At 48.7% G+C, this 25,862-nt stretch overlaps 1 protein-coding gene across 1 annotated transcript; it reads left to right on the top strand.

The window, feature by feature from the left end:
• Positions 1 to 1,465: 1,465 nt before the first annotated feature.
• Positions 1,466 to 25,372, top strand: LOC119392024 (E3 ubiquitin-protein ligase MARCHF2-like). The gene is made up of 3 exons (XM_037659660.1): positions 1,466 to 1,747; positions 12,334 to 12,554; positions 25,237 to 25,372. The coding sequence occupies exons 1-3, from the start codon at positions 1,466 to 1,468 to the stop codon at positions 25,370 to 25,372; spliced, it is 639 nt and encodes a 212-aa protein (XP_037515588.1).
• The last annotated feature ends 490 nt before the right edge of the window (positions 25,373 to 25,862 follow it).

The following is a 25,862-nucleotide window of genomic DNA, read 5'->3' as shown; positions in this document are numbered from 1 at the left end:
CGTAGCGGAATACAGCTTCCTACAGATACATTAGATGGAACTCTGGCGCTAGTGTCGATGGGAGCTGCAATGCATGGCGCTTCAGCCAGCATGGGAATTATGAGTAGTACACGGATTTGTCTACACTTCGTCCTTTCGTCTCCGTTTGGCTCCGCGTTGCCTGCATCCGCTTTGTGGCAAGACGAAGTTCAGCAAAATTCAGAAGTTCGACTTCGCCACTTTATCCTTTTTAGGCTCACCAATTCAAATCTGGTCAGGAAGTTCACAACGGTCCATTCTTCTATCCGGAACCAACGCCAAAACACAGCAATAAACAAAGCCATAAGTGCGTTCGAAGCGGTAAGTACGACGATTAGGCAAATCCGTGCACTAGCCATCATTCCCATGGTGGCTGAACGATCCAGTGCCAGAGTTCGCTCTAGGTAAATGTAGGAAACTCTATGCGTAGCGGCGGCCCGAAACTCTGGCAATGTTTGACATAACTTCCCCTACACCACCACGGCGCCAGTGCGGCTCCCCGAAGATGTCATTAACCAGCTCCGCTGCCCTAAGGGAGTCGGACCGCACACCTCCCCCTTCTCTTCTATTGGCTTATTGCACCATTCCATGTTTACCCCATTAGAGATGATTCTTTTTCGTGGAGTTTATTGGCACGAATATTGGCTTTACTTTTAACTGCGCCATATCAGGTGGTCGTGGTGGTGGTGATGTTGCAGCAGGTGGGGTTAGCCTGGCCTGCATGGCCGGCAATTGTTTCGCCTGAGCATCTCCTGAATTGTAGGGGTATGTCACCAAGTGCCGAACAGCCCAGTGTCTCGCAGGAAAACCAACAAAATTCGTTGCACGCTCCTCCGCGTTGCCGCGGGCCCTTCAGGAAAAATGACGTCTTCAAATGTCCGGTGCCTATGACAACCTTTTTGCAAGGTGCGGACCATCGCTGCTCTTTCCACATCAAACTGCGGGCAAAGCCAAATAAAATGTTCAATGTCCCCGATGTCACCGCAGAAGGCAAAAAACAGGGAAGCGTATCGCCCAGTCTTGAATGGCCAAGCCGGGGTGTATGCGGAGCCGGTTCCTATGCGGTACAACAGCGTCGCTTGTTCACGAGAAAGTCCGGTGATTACACATGCTTGGTGTGGAAACTTGTAGATCGCCTTGAAATGATTGCGTATCGCATCTTTGTTGTTCTGGTAAGTTTTAGGAGTTCTTACTTTTGGAACAGATGTCCGCGCTTCGCATGCACGGGCATCAGCCTTTTCATTGCCTTCAATGCCAACGTGGGATGGTATCCACTGAAACTTTATATTAAAGCTCTTGCCAATAAGGTGTTTAATGAGCGTCAGAGATTGCCTGGTGAATTTTTCTTGAGGTAGGCCACGATGCAGTCTTTGTAGATCTAGTGCTAATTATAGTCATCCTAATCCTTGTTGGTCACTGTCTTTACCAATGTGGTTAAACCAGAGCCATGGCGGAGGATCGTGTGTCACCGAAGAGGACTGAGGCAGACAAGGCTGAAGAAGCAGCGGTGGCACCTGGGCCTCTTGAGAAACTTGAGAACCATGCTGACCAAGTGTGCCGCATCTGCTACGGCGAGGCTGACCTAGAGAACGGGCCCTTGCTTCAGCCCTGCGCCTGCAAGGGAACAATAGCCTTCGTGCACAAGGAGTGCATTGAGGGCTGCCTGCGTGAGTGGGGCGACATTTGTACAATCTGTCGCACACGCATGAAGGCGCGCCGTAAAGGAGCGGTGAGTGTTGCCAATATGAATAAAGTGTGTTGCTTTCTCGGAGGAATTGTGCTCATAAACCTTCACAGAGAGACTGCAAGAAGACACGACAGCGAATTGAGGTGCATGAGTGCTCTCTAACACGAGTGGTGTCCTGTCGGAGGTATATAAATATTCGGCCGCAGCAGTGCGCAAGGCATCAAGAGGTCTTGCTAAGATGCCAGGGCGCAAAGTCGCTTCGTTCGTTAAATATGGTAAGGAATATTTTAGCGTAATAAAGAACAGAATAGGACACCTAGCGGACACTGCGTGCACTTGACACAATATATTATGAACAAAATACTTTTTTTCATCAGCAGGCAAAACCTTTCGCCCCCTGAAGAAGTCACGTATACACATTCTAATAGAGGCAATGGCTGATTCATCTTTCACAGTACGCGGTAATAACATGAAAGTAAAGCCTTTTTCTTACAAGAGCATTTCAAGATTTGTTCGATGTTAAGAAATATGACTTCTACTAGAGCACTGCACGTGCCCGGCCCGGCCCGGCCCGCGGGCCGGGCCGGGCCGCGGGCCGAGCTTGAAAGTGCGGCTCGGGCTTGAAAGTGCGGGCCTGAGCCGGGCCCGGGCTTGAAGCCGCGGTCCTGGGTCGGACCCGGGCTTGAGGCTGCGGGCCTTGCCGGACTCGGGCCCACTCCTTAGAAGGCCTAAGTCGGGCCTTCGTGCATACGCGAACGTTATGTGCATTGCATGGTCTAAGGCATTCTGTGCCAAGCTGAAGTGGCACTTTCAAAGAGCTGGCTTTTAGTAAAGCTTATATATATATATTGTCACGTGGTCGTGACGTCGACGAAGAAAGCAGTCGGCGTTTGCAGAATGAAACTGTTTATTTGGCCGAACTTGTGGCCGGGAAAATGAGAACTAGAACTACAGCAATACACGCTGTACAATGATAGCGGCGAACAGGGCGTCGTCCGTCGATCAACTGACAAGCGGCGAAGTGCGTCGGCTTTTATACAGGTGCTATCGAACTTTCCAGCGATATCGCTGTTGGCGGCGTTATCTCTCGACAAAGCTGGAAGATTCTCGTGCGGCGCGCAATCTTAACGGATTGTTCCAAAACTATCGCGAAGCTTCCTACACATCACGGCGAGGCCTGAGCAGCGCGTTGCCCACAGTCTTTGTGGGTGAAGCTTCAACTCATGAAATATAAGACTTGCGGCAATGCCCCCCTCTGAAAAAGCATCGTCCCGATGCTTAAAAACAGAACATGAATACATGCAATACTAAAGAAAACTAATAAAGAAAGCAAACATTAGAGTCCTTAGGTGCGTTAACGAGCATAGTACGGTTTAAGGCGCACCACATGCACGACCTCGGGTAGAGCTCGGCGCCTCTGAGAGTTCGTGATGCCGTCGGGGACAACCTCGTAGTCGAGTGCGCCGAGACGTCGAAGTACCCTGTACGGTCCGAAGTATCGTCGAAGAAGCTTCTCGCTCAGTCCGCGTCGTCGTATTGGCGTCCAGACCCAGACACGGTCGCCGGGCTGGTACTCGACGAAGCGTCGTCGAAGATTGTAGCGACGGCTGTCGGTGTGCTGCTGGGTCTTGATGCGCAGGCGGGCCAGCTGTCGAGCTTCTTCGGCACGTTGTAAGTAAGCGGCGGCGTCGACATTTTCTTCGTCGGTGACGTTGGGTAGCATGGCGTCGAGCGTCGTCGCCGGGCTCCTTCCGTAGACCAACTTGTACGGCGTCATCTGCGTCGTTTCTTGGACGGCCGTGTTGTAAGCGAAGGTCACGTACGGAAGGACGGCGTCCCACGTCTTGTGCTCAACGTCGACGTACATGGCGAGCATGTCGGCGATGGTCTTATTTAGACGCTCGGTGAGGCCATTGGTCTGCGGGTGGTAGGCGGTGGTGCGGCGGTGGCTCGTCTCGCTGTATTTTAAGATCGCCTGTGTTAGGTCCGCTGTAAAGGCGGTACCTCTGTCTGTGATGAGGACCTCTGGGGCGCCATGACGCAAGACGACGTTCTCCACGAAGAACTTGGCTACCTCCGCGGCACTGCCTTTGGGCAATGCCTTTGTCTCGGCGTAGCGGGTGAGGTAGTCAGTTGCTACGACGATCCACTTGTTGCCGGAAGTCGACGTCGGGAACGGCCCCAGCAGGTCCATCCCGATTTGCTGGAACGGCCGGTGAGGTGGTTCGATTGGCTGCAGAAGTCCCGCTGGCCTAGTCGGCGGTGTCTTCCGTCGCTGGCAATCTCGGCAAGTCTTGACGTAGTGGGCGACGTCGGCAGCAAGGCGTGGCCAGTAGTACTTTTCCTGTATTCTGGCGAGCGTGCGGGAAACACCGAGGTGTCCAGCCGTCGGGTCGTCGTGTAGGGCCTGGAGGACTTCTGGTCGCAATGATGAGGGCACGACAAGAAGATAGTCCGTTCGAAGTGGCGAGAAGTTCTTTTTCAGGAGAATGCCGTTCCGTAAGAAAAACGACGACAGTCCTCGCTTGAATACCTTCGGAACAACGGCGGTCTTGCACTGGAGGTACTCCATAAGGCCCCCCAGTTCCGCGTCGGCTCGTTGTCTTTCGGCGAAGTCGTCGGCACTTATAGTTCCGAGGAAGCAGTCATCGTCGTCGTCTTGCGGCGGCGCGTCGACGGGGGCACGAGAGAGGCAGTCGGCGTCAGAGTGTTTTCGTCCGGACTTGTACACGACGGTAATGTCGAATTCTTGAAGCCTCAGACTCCATCGTGCGAGACGACCTGAAGGGTCCTTCAAGTTAGCTAGCCAACATAAGGCGTGATGGTCACTGACAACTTTGAAGGGCCTGCCATAGAGGTAGGGGCGAAACTTTGACGTAGCCCAGATGATGGCGAGGCATTCCCTTTCTGTTGTGGAATAGTTGGCTTCTGCCTTGGATAATGACCGGCTAGCATAACTGATAACCCTTTCAAGCCCGTCCGTCTTTTGCACAAGGACGGCACCGAGTCCTACGCTGCTTACGTCGGTGTGTATTTCAGTATCGGCGCAATCGTCGAAATGCGCAAGTATGGGTGGCGTCTGCAGGCGTCGTTTAAGTTCCTCAAATGCTTGCACTTGCTCCGGTTCCCACCTGAATTCCACGTCAGTCTTCGTGAGAAGCGTGAGTGGTTCGGCGATGCGTGAAAAGCTTTTGACGAAGCGTCTGTAATAGGCGCATAAGCCGAGAAATCGGCGGACGGCCTTCTTGTCGGTGGGAGGCGCGAAGTCGGCGATGGCCGCTGTTTTCCGCGGGTCTGGGCGCACTCCAGACTTGCTGATCACATGACCGAGAAACAGGAGCTCGTCGTATGCGAATCGGCACTTTTCTGGCTTCAGGGTCAGTCCAGATGTCTTGATTGCTTGAAGTACTGCCTCAAGCCGCCGGAGATGCTCGTCGAAGGTCGAGGAAAACACGACGACGTCGTCCAAATACACAAGGCACGTCTGCCACTTCAATCCAGCCAGTACGGTGTCCATGACGCGCTGGAACGTCGCAGGTGCCGCGCAAAGACCGAAAGGCATGACCTTGAACTCAAAGAGGCCGTCGGGTGTTATAAAAGCGGTCTTTTCTCGGTCTCTTTCATCTACTTCGATCTGCCAATAGCCGGTCTTGAGGTCCATCGACGAAAAGTACGTTGCATTGTGAAGTCGATCCAGGGTGTCGTCTATCCGTGGGAGGGGGTACACGTCCTTCTTCGTGATTTTATTCAGGCGCCGATAATCAACGCAGAAGCGCAGTGTCCCGTCCTTCTTCTTCACTAATACCACGGGTGACGCCCACGGACTCTTTGAAGGCTGGATGATATCGTCGCGTAGCATTTCGTCGACTTGTTTCTTTATGGCCTCACGTTCTCGCGTCGAAACTCTGTAGGGGCTCTGTCGGAGTGGTCGAGAATTTTCTTCTGTTATAATGCGGTGCTTAGCAAGGGGCGTTTGTCGGACCCGCGAGGACGACGAGAAACAGTGCTTGTATTGCAGGAGCAGGGTTTTGAGCTGGTCTTGCTTGACCTTCGGAAGGCTCGGGTTGACGTCAAAATCCGGTTCGGGACCTCTATTCGTCGAAGCAGGTTCGGCAGCATCGAAGAGGGCGAAAGCATCGCTGGTGGCTACACATTCGTCGATGTAGGCAACCGTCGTACCCATGTTGAGGTGCCTATATTCGTGGCTGAAGTTTGTCAGCAGTACCTTTGCTTTACCGTCATGCAGCTCGGCGATACCTCTTGCGACGCAAATTTGACGATTCAGGAGTAGTTGCTGATCGCCATCGATTACGCCTTCAAGGTTTGCAGGTTTTTCAGTGCCGACGGAAATAATGACGCTGGAGCGCGGCGGAACGGTCACCTGCTCTTCTATCACATTCAGTGCATGGTTCCCTGGCGTCGGGTGGGGCGGGAGCGCTTTGTCTGAGGTTAGTGTTATCGACTCAGACCTCAGGTCGATAACGGCGCCGTGGTCACTTAGGAAGTCCATTCCGAGTATCACATCCCTGGAGCAGTTTTGTAGGATTACAAAGCTCGCAGGATAAGTGTGGTTATTGATGGTGACTCTCGCCGTGCAGACACCAATCGGTGTTATCAGGTGGCCTCCAGCTGTCCGGATTTCGGGTCCACTCCAAGCGGTCTTTACTTTCTTCAGCTTGGTGGCGAATGGCCCACTGACGACGGAATAGTCGGCTCCGGTGTCGACGAGAGCTGTGATGCTGTGGCCGTCGATAAGGACATCGAGGTCGCTAGTTCGTCGTCTTGCGTTGCGGTTAGGTCGTGGCGTCGGATCACGGCTTCGTCGATTTGTCCCGCTGTTTCTACGTTGCGTCGTCAGGTTTTCTTCGGGCCGCGAAGTTTCGTCGTGAGGGCTCCGTCCGGTTTGCGTCGTGTTCTGAAGGTCTCGTCGCGTTGTCGTCGTCGGCGGCCGCGGAGGATCTTCGGCATTTCGTCGTACAGCAACCGCACCTCCATCGGTTGCTGCCCTTAGTTTCCCGGATACGGGCTAGGCGACCGGCCCCGGTTTGGGCCAGTGTACTGCCGGCGGTGCGGTGACATGTAGCGGCCGGGCGACGGCGAGCGGGAAGCTCGTCGTTCTTCCCACTGTGTTCCGGTGAGGTAGTCGTCGATGTCGCGAGGCCGTTCGCCTGGCTGCGGGCGCGGCGCGTTAACGGCGAATCCGCGTAGCCCCATCTGTCGATACTGGCATCGGCGGTATGTGTGGCCGGCTTCCCCGCAGTGATAGCAGAGCGGCCGGTTGTCAGGGGCACGCCAAACGTCGGTCTTTCGGGGGGCGCAGCGTTGTCCTGTCGGCGGGCGGTATGGCGTCGGTGGTGGTGGCGGCGGTGCCTGGCGGCGGAACTGCTGCGGCGACGCGGCGTCTTGACGTGGGCGAGGGGGTGGGGCGTTGCGTCGGGCTGCAGCAGCATAGCTCATTGCTTCCGGCTGAGCCTGCGGTGCTTCGGGAATTCCAAGCGATTGCCGGACTTCCTCGCGGACAACGTCGGCGATTGAATGCACTTGATGCTGCGGCGAAGGTAACAGTTTGCGCAGCTCTTCCCGCACAATCGCTCTGATGGTGTCACGCAGGTCATCAGACTGCAGCGCCTGAACCTCCCCGTAGGTCGTCGTAGGAATGCGGCGGTTGTACTGCCTAGTGCGGATTTCTAGTGCCTTTTCGATTGTGGTGGCCTCTGAAAGGAATTCCGAGACCGTCTTCGGCGGGTTGCGCACAAGTCCGGCGAAGAGTTCTTCCTTCACTCCCCGCATCAGGAAGCGAACTTTCTTTTCTTCGGACATGGCTGGATCGGCATGGCGGAATAGTCGAGTCATTTCTTCGGTGTACAGTCCGACGTTTTCATTGGGGAGCTGTACACGGGTCTCGAGAAGGGTTTCAGCCCTTTCTTTCCGGATGACGCTCGTGAAGGTGTTGAGAAATCCGGTGCGGAAGAGGTCCCATGATGTTAGCGTGGACTCTCGATTCTCGAACCAGGTCCTTGCGCCATCTTGAAGGGCGAAGTAGACGTGGCGTAGCTTCTCGTCGCAGTCCCAGTTGTTGAACGTGGAGACTCGGTCGTATGCCTCCAGCCAGCTTTCTGGATCCTCGCATGGTGATCCGCGGAATGTCGGCGGCTCCCTCGGTTGATGCATGACGACCGTTGTAGGCGCCACAGCGGTTGTCATTGTGGCTGTTGTCTTCTTCGTTGTGATCCTGGTCTTGTCCGGTAGGGGTCCGTATTGTGGGGGTAGTCCTTCCAGTCTACGGCTGGCTCGACTGCCGCTGATGGTGTCGGTGTCTTCTTCGCGACGTGGGCTGGGTTCAAGGCTTGTCGGGGGCGTCCGGAACATGAACGAGCAGCACCTCCACCAGATGTCACGTGGTCGTGACGTCGACGAAGAAAGCAGTCGGCGTTTGCAGAATGAAACTGTTTATTTGGCCGAACTTGTGGCCGGGAAAATGAGAACTAGAACTACAGCAATACACGCTGTACAATGATAGCGGCGAACAGGGCGTCGTCCGTCGATCAACTGACAAGCGGCGAAGTGCGTCGGCTTTTATACAGGTGCTATCGAACTTTCCAGCGATATCGCTGTTGGCGGCGTTATCTCTCGACAAAGCTGGAACATTCTCGTGCGGCGCGCAATCTTAACGGATTGTTCCAAAACTATCGCGAAGCTTCCTACACATCACGGCGAGGCCTGAGCAGCGCGTTGCCCACAGTCTTTGTGGGTGAAGCTTCAACTCATGAAATATAAGACTTGCGGCAATATATATATATATATATATATATATATATATATATATATATATATATATATATATATATATATATATATATTCGTATGCTTGATGACCTGATAGGACAAAATTGTACGACCAAAGTAAATACATGTGCACCAGCGTAAAAAATTGGCCGCGTATCTGCGTGCGTCGCTGCAAAATGTCGTCTAAGGACGATAGAAGAGGCGCTGCGTGAGATATGGACGCCATCTGGCAATACGTCGGGAAACATGAGTGCTGTTTTGCGGGCTGGTAGTCCCGGCGAAGCAGCAGGCTAAGACCGGCGGTGACCAACACGAGCGGCGGGGACGCCAGCCAGCCCGAACACGCGGTTTGGCGCGAAGCGCTGAAGCAGAAGAAACGTCCGCACTTAAGGAGTACTCCCCCACACTCTTTTATTTACACGTCGCCTGGGTAAAACAGGAATGCCAGAGCGGCGCCCCATTGCATTCGTACAATGCAATACAGAAACGAAACCGGAACACAACAATGAGCTGGTGCAGAGGGCACGGAGGAAGGCTAGTTTCAGCGCAGTCGCATTTTCAGCTCAGCTTAAGAAACTAGGGTCTTTAGAATTACTTATGTATGCATTTTCTATTAAAGGAACACACCACCGAATACTTACCTAGTGATGTTGTGCCTCAGATATGCGTAATGTTTGCTTTTTGATCGACAATGTACACAAGTATGAACCTAGTCAGCCGTTCAAGACGGCTGGCCCTTGGGCAAGTGGTTCAACTTTGGCCGAGTGGCTGAATCAAGTGACGTGCCGACAAACAGAAAGACAGACAGACAGACAGACCAAAATTTCTCCGTTTAAGTATCGCAAGAAAGACTATCGTCTTTAAAATAACAGCACTAACAATGGGCCAAATCACGGTTGTTCCCACGGGGGCAATAAAGATTTCGGTCTTTTATTTGAGATTGACACATACGGTGCATGTAATTTATATTCCTTGGTATTATGTGTCAAGACCACGATATGATTACGAGGCACGCCGTAGTGAGGATCGGATAATTTCGACCACTTGAAGTTCTTTAACGTGCGCCTAAAGATAAGTACACGGGTGTTCTTGCATTTCACCCCCATCAAACTGCGGCCGCCGTGGCCGCGGGAATAGCACCCGCATCCTAGGACTTACCAGCGAAACGGCTTAACCGCTGAGCTACCACGACGGGCAAAGCAACATTTCGATGCATGCACACACCGGATTTTTCGTCGGATCGCCCGCTACAAAGCGCAAGGCATCATTAATAATCATCATCAACAACTGCCCTGCATAAATTAGTAATGAGCGCCCGTGCCCGGGCTGGGCCCGGGCATGGTACGACGGGCCCGGGTCGGGCTCGGGCTGGGTTCGGTCATATATGCCCGGGCCCGGCTCGGGCTTCATAAAGCGGGCCCGGGCCGAGCTCGGGTCGAAAATTCAGGCCCCTGCAGTGCTCTAACTTCTACTGCGTGAATTACATGGGCTGGCGTGGAAGACTTCAGCGTAGATGCAGCCACGTTGCTTCCTAGCGCCACATTTACTCCAACCCGACGAATAATGTTGAAGTCAGGGCCTGCCTTACATCATAAAGTGCTTCGGGTGAGCTCTGGCCATGGCGCTGCCCTCCTCACCCTAATGTATACGCCCATATATCGGGTGACCCACCTAACTCTAGCCAGAGTTTTCAAATATGCCAACGCACTTTATGACGACGCGACCAAATGCACAATGCTGATATCACATAGAGAAAGTCATGCTGTTTTTTCTGTTCTCCTTGATTGCTTAGTTAAGAAAGATTAATTACCTAATTTCTAAATCAACGAAGCTGGGCAAAAGAAATCGAATTACAAAGTTGTAGATCGCTTTTCAATACGTCGTATTGGACAATTTATAATTAACATTAAAAATTCGTGTCAGTACTCATTGAACATGCCACTCGAGTTAAACGATCAAGTGAAAATGTTAGAACTTGTTATTACGCACAATGGTACAGCTTACCTTTAGCTTCAGCTCGAGATGCGTTTCCCATCGTGAATACCTGTTGGAAATAGCCTTCCACGATAACTTGCGTATAAACATATCTTTATGTTTCCCGGTGATTTTTTAACATTAACATAACCATATTCCAGTAATTGGTCTCATACATCATCGTCAATGACTCCAAAGAAACCGTCGACATAGTTAAATAATGGTAGATGATCGGGAATTCTTTATGTAATTTGAATAATAAATGCAAGCATACCAAGCATTCGGAGCACATGAGAAGTAACCCGTAACACTCCAGAAAGCTCGTGCTCTACAGTGCCTTTTAAAACTGGAAGAAGCTGTCACTTTTTTACTTCGTTTCTGCTCTTTGGAAGGGCTCCAACTTTTTCGCAATCAATCAATTCATATATCGTGCCCCAAATTTAAATCTGAAGGGAAGCCACTTGCGAGCTGCGTGTCGCCCCAGCTTGATCACAAGTGGGTCAGGAGCCTCTGACACCCCCCCCCCCCTTAATTTTCGCTACTGCCACTGACTGTTGATACAAAGTAAAGATCCCACACAAGCTGTGCTAGAGCGTCCAAGAGAAACAGTGACGTGCTCAACGAAAATTAACCTGTTTATGTTGTCATAGAGCACAGGAAATTGCGCAAAACTCGAAATCCATCACAATGAGACACTCGTAACTTAATTCGCATCGAAGATACTGGCCCGACTTCTCCATTCCTGTTTGGTGCGTTCATCACATGACTTTCTTAATAGCTCGTCGCGCCTGCAGCGTGGTCTCGCGAGGAGCTTTTCGCCATCGCTAAATCTGCTTCGGCTTACGAAAGCGCAGCGCCCAGCCATGGCGCTGTGAAGCTACGCCGCCCTTGTAATGAAATTTATCGCAACGCAATGAGCACCGAGCAGCAACTACGTTTACACGCGATACATGCGCTCTTCGCCAGCGCGCGAATAGATATGGAGCATATAGATGGCAATCGAGAGCGACTTTAAACAAATGAACCCTGCGCGTGGTCCCACGTGACGCCATTTGGCCAATAGCGATGTGGTGTCCGCCTCGGAGAGGGCAGAGGAGGGAGAAAAGAAAAGAGGCTCGCTTTCGTTAAAGCATATCGCTACTTTACGAAGTTTCAGGGGCCTTACAGCGCGTTTCCTCACAGGGCGGCCTGCGAGCCAGGGCACGAGAAGAGACACTTGCTGCGTCGTTGGCTGCACGCCATCGAAGTCACTCCTGGCTTCGTGTTCTACACTTGCCGCTTCCTGGCAATTTCAGCTTCTGCAACTGTAATTTTTATCGGGAAGCGTGTGCGGCAAGCGCTGCGTGCATTGAATTTGTGCGAACGCGCATTAATATCCGTCTAGTGGTTTTGACATGCCTTGCGCGTTCTCTGTTGAAAAAAAAAAACACAATTGTGGTGTGTCTTGCATGAGTAATATTAATGCAGACAGGCATTTTTCGCTTCGGCTCGCGAAACGGCTATCTGTCGATTGTTCTGTTTATGGAGACGAAACATGGGGAACCGAATCATGTGCAGGTTCCCTGCGAGAACATAAATGTTATAACTTGTTCTAACTGAGCGCAATCATACGATGTTTTCGGTACTCTGCTCTGCTATTCTGTTCCGATTTAAACTGTGCCTATTTCAAACGAAGTGTACTTCATAACTGATATTAATGATTTTGAAGAAAATTGGCCGTTCGTAGGTCTACTGCATATTTTGTTGCATCAATGTAAAATGCCAGTCATCTGTGAAATCTGCTGCAAAGAATTTGCGCAGTTTTCTTCGCAATCATGGAGCGAGGTATATAGCTCTAAAGTAGTAGTATTCTTGTACACATATTGCAGCCATTGCGGCATTTCTTCCGTGGCTTCATCAACCGGAAAGACATGGTGTGGATTGCCGTCAACGGAGCGATGTTCGCCGGTGAAGTGGCCTACTTGGTACACGTTTGGATTATCGTCATGGAATGTCTGGGCTCGCTAGGCTGGACCGCCGACCTGCTTGTCTACGCCGGGCTCGTCCTGTTCACCGCCACCTGGACTATGCTGGAGTCTGTACGATGGACGTACGTAAGATACACACGACCGTTAGCAGATCTTGACATTAAAGGGGCCCTGCAACACTTTTCCAAGTAGCCATGGAATGGCTTCCCTAAATGAACTTATTACATCACGAATCGAACGCCGCAGAATTTTTATAATCCGTCCAGTACGAACGGAGTTAGAAAGATTTGTCGCACGCAGTAATTAATCGCTTTCTCACTTCTCTCGCCTCGACGAAAGCGCTGGAAGCTAAGCAGGGGGGGGGGGGGGAGGGGGGAAGAAGGTCTGTCAAGCGCGCCTTCTGACCTTGAGCACATGTATTTTTTCTTCGAACGCGTGGCGTACTTTCAGTGCGATCGCGCGCGCGTGGGCAAGTGGCGGCCTCTTGCGGCGGCCGAAACTACCGAGCGCACCATGTTAAAATTAGCCAATGGCGTGGAACCTGCCTGTGACGCCGTAAGCATAATTTTTTGTCGACAGAAGAGGAAGCGCTTTTTAGCTTACTTTGCGAATTTATTGTAAATCCCGGGCCGCGTGCTGCGATATAATGTTTGGCTCGCGTCTTCTCGAGAGCCTCGACTACCGATCGGCAGCGTTTTCTGACCATGCTGAAAAAGTGTTGCAGGGCCCCTTTAAATTACATGCAGCAGATGACAAGCAATGCTTCTCCTAATTCAGGCAACCTTGTCTTCTAATGCATCACAGCGAAACCTTTTCTGCTGTCCCGGACATTTCTAGTTCTTTCGACACCCATTATATTTATTCAACTTCGCATAGAGCTGACGGCTCCGTATGCTGAAAGATCTATATGGCTAATTTCTACCTTTTAGTCGATATTTATTTACAACTTCGTATTTGCCTTTGATGTGCACGGTTCATGTAGTGCCTTTATTATCCTACATATCAGGGTTAAGCCTCACTGTTCCGTTGTTCCGTTGTTTGAGCACTCCCTTGCGGGGACTGTTTGTGTGCTCGAAGTTTTCTTTTAAGCTCTATGTTTCAGTAGCATGCATCACTGAAAGTAAAGTTATGGTTTTCAGAGGCAATATACTTTTCCTGCACTGTGGCACAGTATTATGGTTATTATAATTATTAGATAATATGGTAGACCTTTTGATGCTGCTAAATTTTAACAGAATCTGTGAACTTTTCTCCCGGCGTGTCATGATTATCTCCATAGTGCAGCAACCTACACTGCTTACACGCTGTAGCTTCTATAGACTTTGCATCAATGACTCCTCGGTGTTGTTCAGAATGAGCATAACAACGTTCCCTAAGGGATAGAGATGGTGCAAGTCAATATCATTATCTTTCCCAGCCAGGAAACCCTCTATACTAGTACACTCTTGCAAAAAACCTTATTGAGAAATCATTGAAACGTGATTGATCAATGTTTACATATTGCACTTAAGAGTCTGTCCATTGAAAAATCATTCAGCTCACTGTTGACACCTACTAAAAAGTGGCCAACGAAATCTTACGAAACTTTAATTGACAAAGAAGTAGTTTACTAGTACTAGACTTGTTATTCGAAGTGCATTCTGCTTTGAGAATTCTTTGTAACAGTTGTGTTGAATAATTATTGAGCTAAAAGTCAAGCAGCACTGAAATTTTATTGTGTAAATACTTTGTACAAACTGTTTTAGTTGTTCAATTGTTGTCGACATATAATTGAAAGTAGTCTGCCTCAGTATGTCACTGCCGCAGTTCAGTGACAGCTTAGACGTCATTGAAAAGCACATTGCGCGTTTTGCTAAGATGGCATCCAAACTTCAAGACGGCAATCAAGTACTGCAAGTATTTAAAGCGTTACCCGGATTCTGCGTGTTAACTCCGAGAAATCAATTAAAAATTTATTTCACGAACATGAACGAAAACATGTATAGCGAGGGCTCACTTCTGGCCTTCTTGGTACGCCTGTGCGTGTCCCCTTCGTCTTGTCTCGTCGTGATAAATATGCGCTAAACACTGGAAGATCTCTTTGGAGAACTGCACCAGCAAAACATTTAGAAAGCAGCTCTTAGGCGCCCGTTGCTGCGTTAAGCAGCGTCGGCGTCGTCATAACCGGCAGAGCGAACGAGGACGAAATAGAGGGAGCGCGGAGCGCAGCAATGGATCAAAGATGGCGATAGCGAGGAGTGGCGTGAGGAGGAGGAACCATGGCGAGACGGCAGGTTCCGCGGTGGCCAGTCGCGGCGCCACAATAGTGCGCGCCGTCGTGCGTTCGCCGATGACGTCATCAATAAAGTATGCAGCGAGGGCGTCCACGGATACCATTTATGGAAATAAAGCGCTGCATGAATGGAGGTCTGTCTGCGGCGGCTGTTGTGGAACGCTCCCACGCGCTGCCTCACGCTACTCACGGTGTTCTCTTCTTAACGCAAACCGTGTACCTATATACAAAATAGTCTCACCCAGTTCTTTCTGAACACCAAAGTTAGTTGTGGGTAACATTATTATAGACATAAAAACAAACAAGAGCTTCCTACAATTCATGCGCCAGAGCATCCTGTTCTTCTCCATCGTAACTCATCCCACTACTGTGACGACTTCGCGAAACACTTACATAGACTTCGTCTTTGAGAACCAGGCATTGGTGCAGCAAGTCGAACACTACTCCATTCACTTCTCCGACCTCAAAGCTCCCTTCATTACAATCAAAGACTGGCAGAGGAGTGTGTCGTAAAGAACGAGTCGTGGAAAATAAAGAGTCGTATGCATCTGTACATAAATATATGTCTTCCTCAACTTGTTTGCCTAATCTTATCGCAAAATCAAAACACCTCAACAGCTGTGCTCAGAATTCGCATTAGGCAGTATCGTAATCGTCGGTGAATTTTTATTGCCTGCTATAATGCTTCAATTCTTAAAAAAATATTTTTCACATAAATAATAGCATTGGCTCTGGGAAAGGGTATATTTTAATAAGAGAATAAAAGAACTGTGTATAGTTCGATCGGCCACTTTTAATTTTCGTAAAATGTTGAGCGCGAACATCTTGAGGCTTCCTAGACCACCACATATCGTGAAGTAGATGCACTGTATATGAAAATAGGCAGATCCCACGTACCGTGTGAGTCGATGTTATGCGAAGCATGTGGCGGGTAGGTGACTGTGGCGTAACTTTTTTTACTGAGCGACACCTTACACAATGACGCTAAAGATTTCTATATATTTTACACGCACACATATATATGTTGAAGAGTCGCATATGTTTTATATAACCAGTTGTTTACGATTGGGTAACGCTGCCAATGGCAACGTGGGTATTGCCAACACCAGAAGCGGTAAGCTGATATGTAGTGCTTATACGTGTCCCGAGAACGCACACACGTTTCACGAACCCGTGTGCATGTGTGCAAGAAGTTCTTGACAGTTCTTGAACAAGGGCATCATCACCATGATCAGTGAGCACCAGCAGCTGGTCATGACTTGTTATAGGATGCGGTCGTGATCGTGGTGACGAGGGGTCCATGTGTAGTGAAGTATGTGGTATAGTAGAGCTGTTGGAATTCGTGGATGACTTGGTGATTTCATCGACAAATTGTCTGTCGATAAAGCCGGCGACATGTCCGAACCTGAAGCCACCCTTCGTGTTGGTGAGGTATAGGCCGTCGAGGCTGGTAGGCCTGGATAGTGCTACGTAGACCAACTTCAGTGGATGGTGTTTGTCATTTTCGTAGACTACCTGGGCGTATGTGGCCTACGTAGCCTAGACTACAAAGCGGCTGTCAATTATTCTGGCATCATCCTCGGTCAGCATGAGGCCATCGCCCAGCCTCGTAAGAAATGAAGAGGACACTGCGTCGTTCTGGTCGACGAAGTGTACTTTACGGTGCTGTGATGTGGATATCATATGTAACATTCGTTAATGTATTCCTCCGGGGTCGAGCAATGCTTCCACATAGCTTCCTGAATCATAGGAATACAAATGTAATGTTTATTAGACTGCTATAAAAGAGGAGCCAACACTGGAACTAAAGACGTTCATCTGATATGACGCCTATATCGTAGGAGTACACATCGTAGGAGTATCATGTAGTGTTTATTGCTGTCTTGCAAAATTAGATAGCCATGCACCACAACCACAATTGACGTTGCGCCGAGAGTACGCCTGCGTAGTCTGTTTTTCCAAGCCAGCTTATAGACCTGGCGTGGCTCAGTGGTAGAATACCTGATTGCCACGCAGAATGCTTGGGTTCGATTCCTGCTGGGATCCTAATTTTTATTATTTCCATTCGCTGAGTCAACGCTGCCGATGTTGGTTTTCCTTAACGCTCTAGCATTTAAGTTACAAACGTCTGTTTTCGCCGTTGCTGGGTAGATATAAACTGTCAATCACCTGTGGCGCGTACCCGTACACCGCGGCCCGTGGTAAACGGGTATGTGCCACACGTGTCTGGTGGAAAGGGTTTGACGACGTACGCGACAGGATTTTAACGTTATTCATGTCATGACCCGGCAATCATATTCGTCAAATCCTCTTACCCTCCCATGCAAATTTTGGTCTACACCAAGTTAAGGAGGCGATCATGAGAGCACCCAGATGTAGGTGGCTAGATAGATAGATAGATAGATAGATAGATAGATAGAAACGCTCAAAGTGCCAGAGGTTCGCTAAGAAATGCTTCACATTTAAAACGCGTATAAACCTAAAGACGAGGCAAACATGGAGAGAAAGATCAGGACCCGGGCACATACGTGAATTGAATTACTGTAAACACAGCGACACTCGGAGCAGGAAACTTTTTTATAGGTTGTGCGGCGTTTTGTTTTCTGTTAATTGCGCAAGGAAAAGAGAAAAAACGCAAATATGCAGACATCTATCCTTATCTATACCAAAACAGAAAATAGCCCCACCATCACGAAAGACAGCCATAATGTATTGGGTGTAGCGCTTGTTTCAAAATATAAAGGGCGAGTCTCACCTGCAAAAAATATGAGAACAGAAAATTATTATACAAAATAGTACCTGCAATGCGACTGTGTGAAAGGGCGAGAACACGCCTACGCGCGCACGCACGTACACTCTAAGAAAAAAAAAGAGTATGCGTGACTCTTTTCAGAGAGTTCTGACTTGCCACGTATAGGACTCTCTTTAAATAGTCACGGTGACTCCCTTGGTGGGTCAGGGTCGGCTCGCTCTAGGAGAGTCCCCGGACCCTCTAGGAAGAGTGGAAAGACTATCATCCGGAGGATCACGTTACCACTTATAGGGAGTCAGACGACTCTTGCCGGTAACGCTCTTACGGGGGTCAAGTGAGCCACACCGAAGCGTCAAGCGACTCCGCAAGTATTTTAAGCTACTCCTTTGACCCTTGCTCTACTTTTGCGCGACTACTGTTGAAAATAGTGGAGAATTCATTTTAAGCAAGTCCAATAATACTTGCCGTTCTGCCCAGCGACTGCAAAAAAAAAGAATAGTTCAATTTTAGCATTATTTTAATAAACCTCGTCAAAACAACACATATTTTCTAGCAAAGTTATATAGAAAGCGCGAAAAGATGGTCAGTGATTTCCAATTAGGAAGTTAAGGTATTCCTCATTTACATGCTTGTATGAGTATAGCCAACTAAAATGTGTGACTGTGATGTGCACAGTGTCATATGGTGCTAAATAAACAGCAGAAATTGGCATCATGTTTCTATATTTATTCTTATGATTAAGAATAAATCAAGAAGTGGTGACGGCTGGAGACATCAGACTTGTGGCTTGCTAGGTTGTCGCTCCTGTTCAGCGTGAGCACCATGAAAAACGGTATCTGAAAATAAGAACGTGATATTATGATGAGAAAATGAAATTGCAGTAAAGGTTTGCAAAACCTACACAATAAGTGGTTCACAGAGACATAATAAAGGCTAACAACAAAACAACAAATGCAAACAGGCATGGTCAGGAACCAAGTTTGTTGACGTCGAGATCAGACATGTCATATTCTAGAATTACCGCACATAGCCCCCACAATCTCGCACACTCACTCGATTCTGTAATAACGCCCAACGTCATCGCAGTGTATGCAAATCACGAAAACAGCAAACAGAAACGAGGGAAGAGTGCACGGCCGCGGCCGCACCAACGCGCGCCGTCGAAAGTCTAGAGCTTTTTCACTTTACCGGTGAAGCGTGTCCAACTTGAATGACCGCGTGCGTTCTGGAAGCACCGTACTATATCTGCACCTCAAACTACTGTCTTTAAGCCAACAAAAACCATTATATATAGTGCGTCTGAGCGTTCTCTACACAGGCATTGTTTTTTCACGTTCCCACGCGCCGAAGCACGCTACACACTCAAGGCCGATGGAAATGTTATGAAGTAGACTAAAGTGCATCTCAAAACGACATCTTGCACATTCAGTAGCGCAGACACAACGTGCGATCAGCAAAAAATTACCCTTGTTAATTGTTTGCATCGCTCACTATAAGGGAGCTTGCACAGCAACGCGCATAGCGGTGGCAACTCGTTAACTGACAGCTTTAGTTGGGCATCCGCAACAGCCCTGCGGACACAGGCTGCTGTTGGAAATGGCTGGCAGATAACTTCCGCAGAGCTGCAGACGCCCAGCTAAAGCTGTATAATTAGTACCTACGGAAGCAGTACACTCACCGTTAACTGGCGCCCGTTGTTCCTGTCCGCAGCTCCAGGAATATTCCGTCCTCCAAGCGTCACCGCGTCACTTCGTCCACGGAGCCGGCGTCAACACCAACACCACCGAAGACGCGCCTGAACAGACACACAACCCGCGCAACCAACACAACCAACACGCAACGCATTCCAATAGACGAGGAGACAGAGAGGAAAACAGAAGCGGCACGCCACACCGGCGCCGTTGTGGCGCGTTGGAGCCAACGCGCCACAACGGCGCCAAAGGGCAAGCGCGCGTTATGTATGGCGTATACGGCGGCGCCGTTAATCGAAACGCGCTTCAGGAGAGTCCCGTGACTCCAGTCGAATTGCGAACTCTCTTTCTCTGCCTGTACCTTCCAAAAGAGGTCAAATGGACAGCCGAAGAGAGTCACGCGGCCGTGACCCTCTTTTGACTCTTTTTTTTCTTAGAGTGTAGGGCTGCAGAGGTGCGAACATGCTATAATTAACCAGTATTAAGCACGCACGAGCGAACTTTCTTTTTCTTTTCCTGCATCTAAATAGAGATAGAGACTTGACAGAGGGTGGAGGTTAACATAGAAGGCAAACGCAATATTACGAGTTTGAATGCGCGCGTCGAAGAACTCGAGGCAAAGTAACAACACGGCATTAGTAAAGACGCCCGATTCCTCTGCCTAAAACGCGCCTTTGACATTCCCATTCACACCCTCACACATTAGAAACTATACTAGAAGATTAGAAGAGCTCACCGAAGCTATCGTTGCATAAAGATAGTACTGTGCAGAAATACACGAACCAGCACTGTGATGGTATAGACATTATGTCCATCAATTTGTTGTAGTGACACAATAAAGCACACGAGACATGCCGTTATTTCCACAAAGTCATTACATGGCACAGGCAGCTTTGCACAGGATGAATAGCAGTATGGCGCACGGGCTCGAGTTCAAGTTGCAACGGTTTAATCATGAAGCCAGTGGCGCGGGTGGTGAACATTTGCCAACCGCAGGAGTGTTAATAAAATAAAATGAAAAGAAAAAACAGTCGCCGGTACATTACGTTCCTCTGATAACTCGTTGCGGTGAGGTTTGAAGTATAGACGGTCTTATCGACACCGCGTACAGGCAGGCGTTGTATTCCGAGCCTAGGCCCCACCATTCATAGGTAGATACCTTTACGCCATGCCATTTTGTTACTGGCACGCTTCCACGACGGTACATGAATGATGCCTAACGTAAAACACTGCATATAAACGCTATATTCTCAAACGAAGCTTCCTTTTTGGCCGCCGCTATGGTGCAGTGTTACGGTGTTCGGCTGCTGGCCCCAATGTCGCTGGTGTGATCCCCGCCGCGGCGGCGGCATTTTTCATGGAGGCGAAAATGCTAGAGGCCCATGTACTTCGATTTAGGTGCACGTTAAAAAAATCACACCATCTCCCGCTTAAGAGGTCATGAGGAAATGCGAAGCTGCGTTTCGGCATGTCGAACCCTCGTTTCAGAGGGGGAGTGGAGAGGGGGAAAGCGAGAGAGGGGAAGTGGAGAGGTGAAGTGGAGGTGTGTGGAGAGGGTTTGCGAATGCGCAGTAAGGGTGGTCACGCCGCACACCACCGGTTTGAACTCCGCCATAAGATGCTTCGCATCTAAAAACCCTGGTGTATAAAAATTCGGAGTCCTCCACAACGGAGTTCCTCATAATAATATCGTGGTCGTGGCACATAACACAACAGCAATTAATTAATTAAGCTTTCCTTGTGGATTCAGCTGTTGTGCAGTTGTTAGGCACGGCTGTATACATGGAGTTCACACTTATCTGTATTGCTTCGGTTACTGCAGCAAGAAATCAGCTATGCATTGTCGACGTCGGAAGAATTATGTGGTGGTCGTTCGGTTAGCTAGAGTTAATTGGGATGGACAGGCTGAAGAAGTAACGTTCTCAAAGGTAGGTATAGTCGGATACAACTTAAGAAGTCAAGGGAGGCTCCGCCCAGACGACCGAAGCGCGGCAGCCGCGACTAAAGGAATAGTCCCGCTCATGCACACGCCGATGTTCTCCGAAGGTGGAGACACCGGCCGTCCCGCTCATGACGTCAGTCCCGTGTGCGCGCCCATTGATGCAGGCTTGTGTTCATCCGCCTTTGAGGGGAAAATGCCGCTGACTTCTAAAGTTGTATCCCACAATAGTACGCATCCGATAGACGACCGCTGAAGCCGCTGATGTACGGCTTCATCAATCAAAAGGCTTCGCTACTTTGCACGCTTGGTAATGCCCGCTCGTACATTCGCTGTTGCTCAATATTTACTCAACGATAAGTTAATGATTTTTCTCAACGAATTCTTGCGTGATACACTCAACGGAAAAACCATTGAGTGTAACTTGAGTAAGCTCGATAGTTTTGCGAGGTCATTGAAAATCGGTTGTTTCAATAAATGCTCAAAGCTATTTCAACCGCAAATCAATAGTCATTTTTATAAGTACAGACGTTATTGAATCCCCGAAGACGGTTCTTAATATGCCCCTAATTTGACCATACTTGGAATACAAGCTTCAACGCATGGAAATTGGTTAACAACAATCATATCAGATGAGAAGAGTTCAATAACATAGCGCTACATTCTCACAGGGAAACCATGATGCAACAAACTGCGGAAATGAGTGAATAAGAAGGAGAAAGTCAAGTAATACGCTCATAGCAATTCTGTGGCTTCTGTTGCCAAAACCACGATAGGAGGACACGCCTTTGTTTTGAAGTGCACAAACATAGTCTACTGTTTTTCAGATATCACATCACGCGTGCGGTGTAGGCGTCAAAATATCCTAGCCCGCTTATAAGCGGCACAACCGTTCTGCTATATGCGAAACCTGAAGATAAAAAATTAGGCAGCTCCCACGCACCATGGGAATCGATGTTATGCGAAGCATATGACAGGAAGGTGACTGCGGCGTAATATTGCTTATCGTAATCGAAGACTACCTCGGCGTATGTGGCCCCTTGTGACATGTATAGTTATCGCGTTTGCTTGCGGGAGGGGAAACTGTCCTCTTACGAGATGTTTTCTCTAGCCTTTATCGTGGATGCGGTTGTTCGCAACCCCACGGACACGTATTTCAATTGTATTGAGGGGTGTGCTTTAGAATTCTGTTTCATCAATACATACCGTCGAGGTCAGAAATTCAAGCGACAGTCGCACGAGGTTGCCGTGCTCGTCACGCTCAATGTACCGCGTTCATCCTGGCGACCTCGGCCAGGGCATCCCTGTGTACCCGCTCACTCTCGTAGCCAGGTATGTTATCGCATGAGGTATGACATAAAACGTCGACCGCAGCATCGAGGCAATGTGCGTTCTAGCGGTCGACGTCTGCATTGCTGTAGTATAGCTGTATGCCGTCAGGGCACTTAGCGGCGGCTTCTTCGCGTGTCACAAAGCGTCTCTGAATCAATTTGACGTCATCTTCAGTCAGCATGACGCCGCCGCCCATCCTTAGAAGGATAGACTGTTGGGCGAGTTGGTAATTCATTCTGGAAACAAACAGCGCGAAAAAACGTGGGACTAGTAGAAGAAAGCAACAGGACAAGCGCATACTAACAACTGAACCTTTATTAAAAACGAATGTATTTATACCAAGCAAACCACACGTTCAACACGCACAAAACCCAAACCTCACATGTGCGCATCCAGATACCCTATCTCAACTTTATTCAAAGCAAGAGAAGGTTTGGTCACACAGTTATCATCGCCTTTCCCAATAAAGAAAGCTTCCATAAGCTCATGTGCCGTCTGGTCACGATGGCATGCAAGCACTTTTGCATCAGTCAAGACCGGCGTGAAAGCACAGTCACGGCAGTGCAGGGACAGGTTAGACGACGGCTGCCCTTTCAAAGATAACCAGTGGTCCTGCAAGCGAGCATTCAGACAGCGGCCTGTCTGTCCAATATAATATTTACCGCAAGTGAAAGGCACTTCATACACAGCTCCTTTACCGCACACTGAAAGACTGTCCCTGTGTTTTACCTTGCACTCATGCCATTTATGCGCAGTCCCGTCCACCTTCCTTTCCGCAGCAGCGCATAATCTACCCATCTTATTCCTAGCTGAAAAGACAACATCAATCCCAAATCTGGCACCAACCTTCTTAAGACGATGTGAAATGCCATGCAAATAAGGAATACTAGCAAGCACTTTCCTCTCATGCCCATCCTCGTCAGAAATGAGGAGAACACTGCGTCATTCCGGTGGCCCATGTGGGCGAGTGGATGGTAGTCGAGCATCTTCCAGGGGTGTTCTGCCTTCAGCTTTCTTACTTGCCTTGCGTTTCAATGTGTATGGTCGCTGTTAACGTGTTGATTAGGGCTGTGAATCACCTGTGGCGCATACCCGCATAACATGATCTGTGGTATGCGGGTATGTGCCACATGTGACTGTGGGAAGGGGTTTCATGAAGTATGCGACAGGCATTTTGCGTTATTCATGCCATAACCAGTGAATCGTGTTCGTCATACACGGATCCCCTGCTATGCCAATTCTGGTGTACTGCAAGTTATGGAGGCGGCCAGGAGAGCGCCTGGACATAGATAGATAGATAGATAGATAGATAGATAGATAGATAGATAGATAGATAGATAGATAGATAGATAGATAGATAGATAGATAGATAGATAGATAGATAGATAGATAGATAGATACGGCACGGCTGATGCAGGCACCGAGAACCGAAGCTAGGTTAGCAATTGAGAAGGCGATGCGCACAGGGCATGATTACGCTATCGCGTTCTACTTTTGAAGGCGCCCAAGCGTCCTTCAAGTTTCTGTTCATGTGACCAGCCTATTACTCGTGTAACCAGCACTTTGCGGAGACCATGGCGAAAGGTGTGGGAACATTGCCGATTGTTTTAGACTGTTCCGATAATGCTGCGCGCGACGCGGCTCGTCGAGCTTATTTTGGAACAAACGCGGGCGACAACGATAATGCTGGAATCTTTAATATGCCGACGCCTTTCACGAAAGATCCAATCGTTTATGATTAGCTGTGCTCGCCATAATCGTTGTACAATGCGTGTTCTTGATTTTCTGGGCAGAAAGCTTGCCCAATAAATATTTTTTGTCTTTATTAGTCTTACTGAAGGCTTCTTCACCGGCTCAGGCACGTCCAATAATCACGTCACTTATGCATATGCGTACAGAGTGTCCTTGGAGCAACGCGGCCGTTGAGTCGCTGCATTTACTTGATATACGTATTACTGAAACAGTCTAATATCGACCGCAGGACAAAGAGCCAACCGCTTCCAAGTGATATTCCGTTTTAACTGTCTGGCATGAAGCGGTGCAATTACATGTGCGTGCCCGACATGCTCAAGTATGGTGGCGTTGACTCAGCCTATGGCGCGCTTCACTTTGCCGCTTCCATGACATCGTGTCTACTGTCCTTCTAAATTGACATGAGCCCAAACCTTCACTTGTTCCGCATTAGGTCAATTAGAGCATATCTCTATTTACAAACACCGTACTCTCTGGTGCTATTCTGTCACGATTTTTAATGGAACAGACGACGGCTTTCAAGAAAACTACGCAAACCTAGTCCAGGATGGCACAAAATAAAGTGGTAGACCAGACATTCGGGCGAGCTGGTTAGGATTCATCTCGAAAACAACAGAGTCTGTCCTGTTGTATCTTCATTTGTCCTTATGTTGCGGCGCTGTTCTCAATATGAAAGTGGTACACCTTTAAAATGCTGCTGAAATATAACTTGCATGAGAAGACTTCTTGAGTAGGTTCCCTGGCGATAATACCTATCCACTAGATGAAGGTGTTCCTTAGTGTTGTTTAAATAACGATGCTTTCGACTAGTTCGCTGCATAAAAAAATTATTCAACAATTTTTAATATCAAGTTCAATAATATTAATATTAATGTAATAATAATAATAATAATAATAATAATAATAATAATAATAATAATAATAATAATAATAATAATAATAATAATCATAATAATAATATTCAATATTTTCCGTGTTTACTCTACCGAGACCGGGCATATCGGTCTGGAGAGTGCATAGCAGGCACTGCATGAATATGTATGCTCAATCTTTCACTTTCGTGCAGGACATGCCACGAGAGGTATGAGGCCTGGAAGAAGAGGACCCTCACCGTGGAACTGATTATCCATCACCTTGAGGCCCAGAAAGGTCCCCTGAATCAAGCGGCGCAGATCGCGGTGGACACTGAAGTCCCAGAATAGGAACCCACTCAGAACCGCTCCCGTCCCTTCCTTATCACCAAAAATTATTTATTCATCATCATTCTTGGATGCCGTCAGTCATAGATGCCCATGCAATATGCTAGGCGTTTGAAAATACAAGGCCATGATGCAATAATAGCTGAGGTGTTTGAACTGGCGCAGCTCCTATACCGTTCTTAACGAGACACTCTCTGGTTATTATAAAAAAAAGCTTATCTGTTTTTCTGCACATAATGCACTGTTTGGTGCATACACGACATTCCTCACGTCGTGGGTATGTGCTGTTTCTTCGAGCCAGGTGATTTGAACACAGTCCGATAATTAGTGGCCCATCGAAGGCCTTGTTGCGACAAATATGCAGTATAGGAAATAATTTATAGTCATACGTTGTACCTGATCGTGCATGAGGAGTCATATCGCGAAATGGCGTTCTGCGGCTTTCGTTGCACGGCATTACGCACTGGCGCTGTGTATACGGTAGCGCACATTT

Source organism: Rhipicephalus sanguineus, chromosome 4, assembly GCF_013339695.2.
Source record: "Rhipicephalus sanguineus isolate Rsan-2018 chromosome 4, BIME_Rsan_1.4, whole genome shotgun sequence".
In the NCBI taxonomy this organism is placed as follows: Eukaryota; Metazoa; Arthropoda; class Arachnida; order Ixodida; family Ixodidae; genus Rhipicephalus; species Rhipicephalus sanguineus.
The sequence above is the reverse complement of the archived record's forward strand: the minus strand, read 5'-3'. Positions and strand labels throughout refer to the sequence as shown.

Coding starts and splice junctions, on each gene's coding strand:
- LOC119392024 (XM_037659660.1), top strand. CDS start 1,466: ATGGCGGAGGATCGTGTGTCACCGAAGAGGACTGAGGCAGACAAGGCT. Junction 1,748..12,333: donor AGGCGCGCCGTAAAGGAGCG/GTGAGTGTTGCC, acceptor CACATATTGCAG/CCATTGCGGCATTTCTTCCG. Junction 12,555..25,236: donor CTGGAGTCTGTACGATGGAC/GTACGTAAGATA, acceptor ACTTTCGTGCAG/GACATGCCACGAGAGGTATG.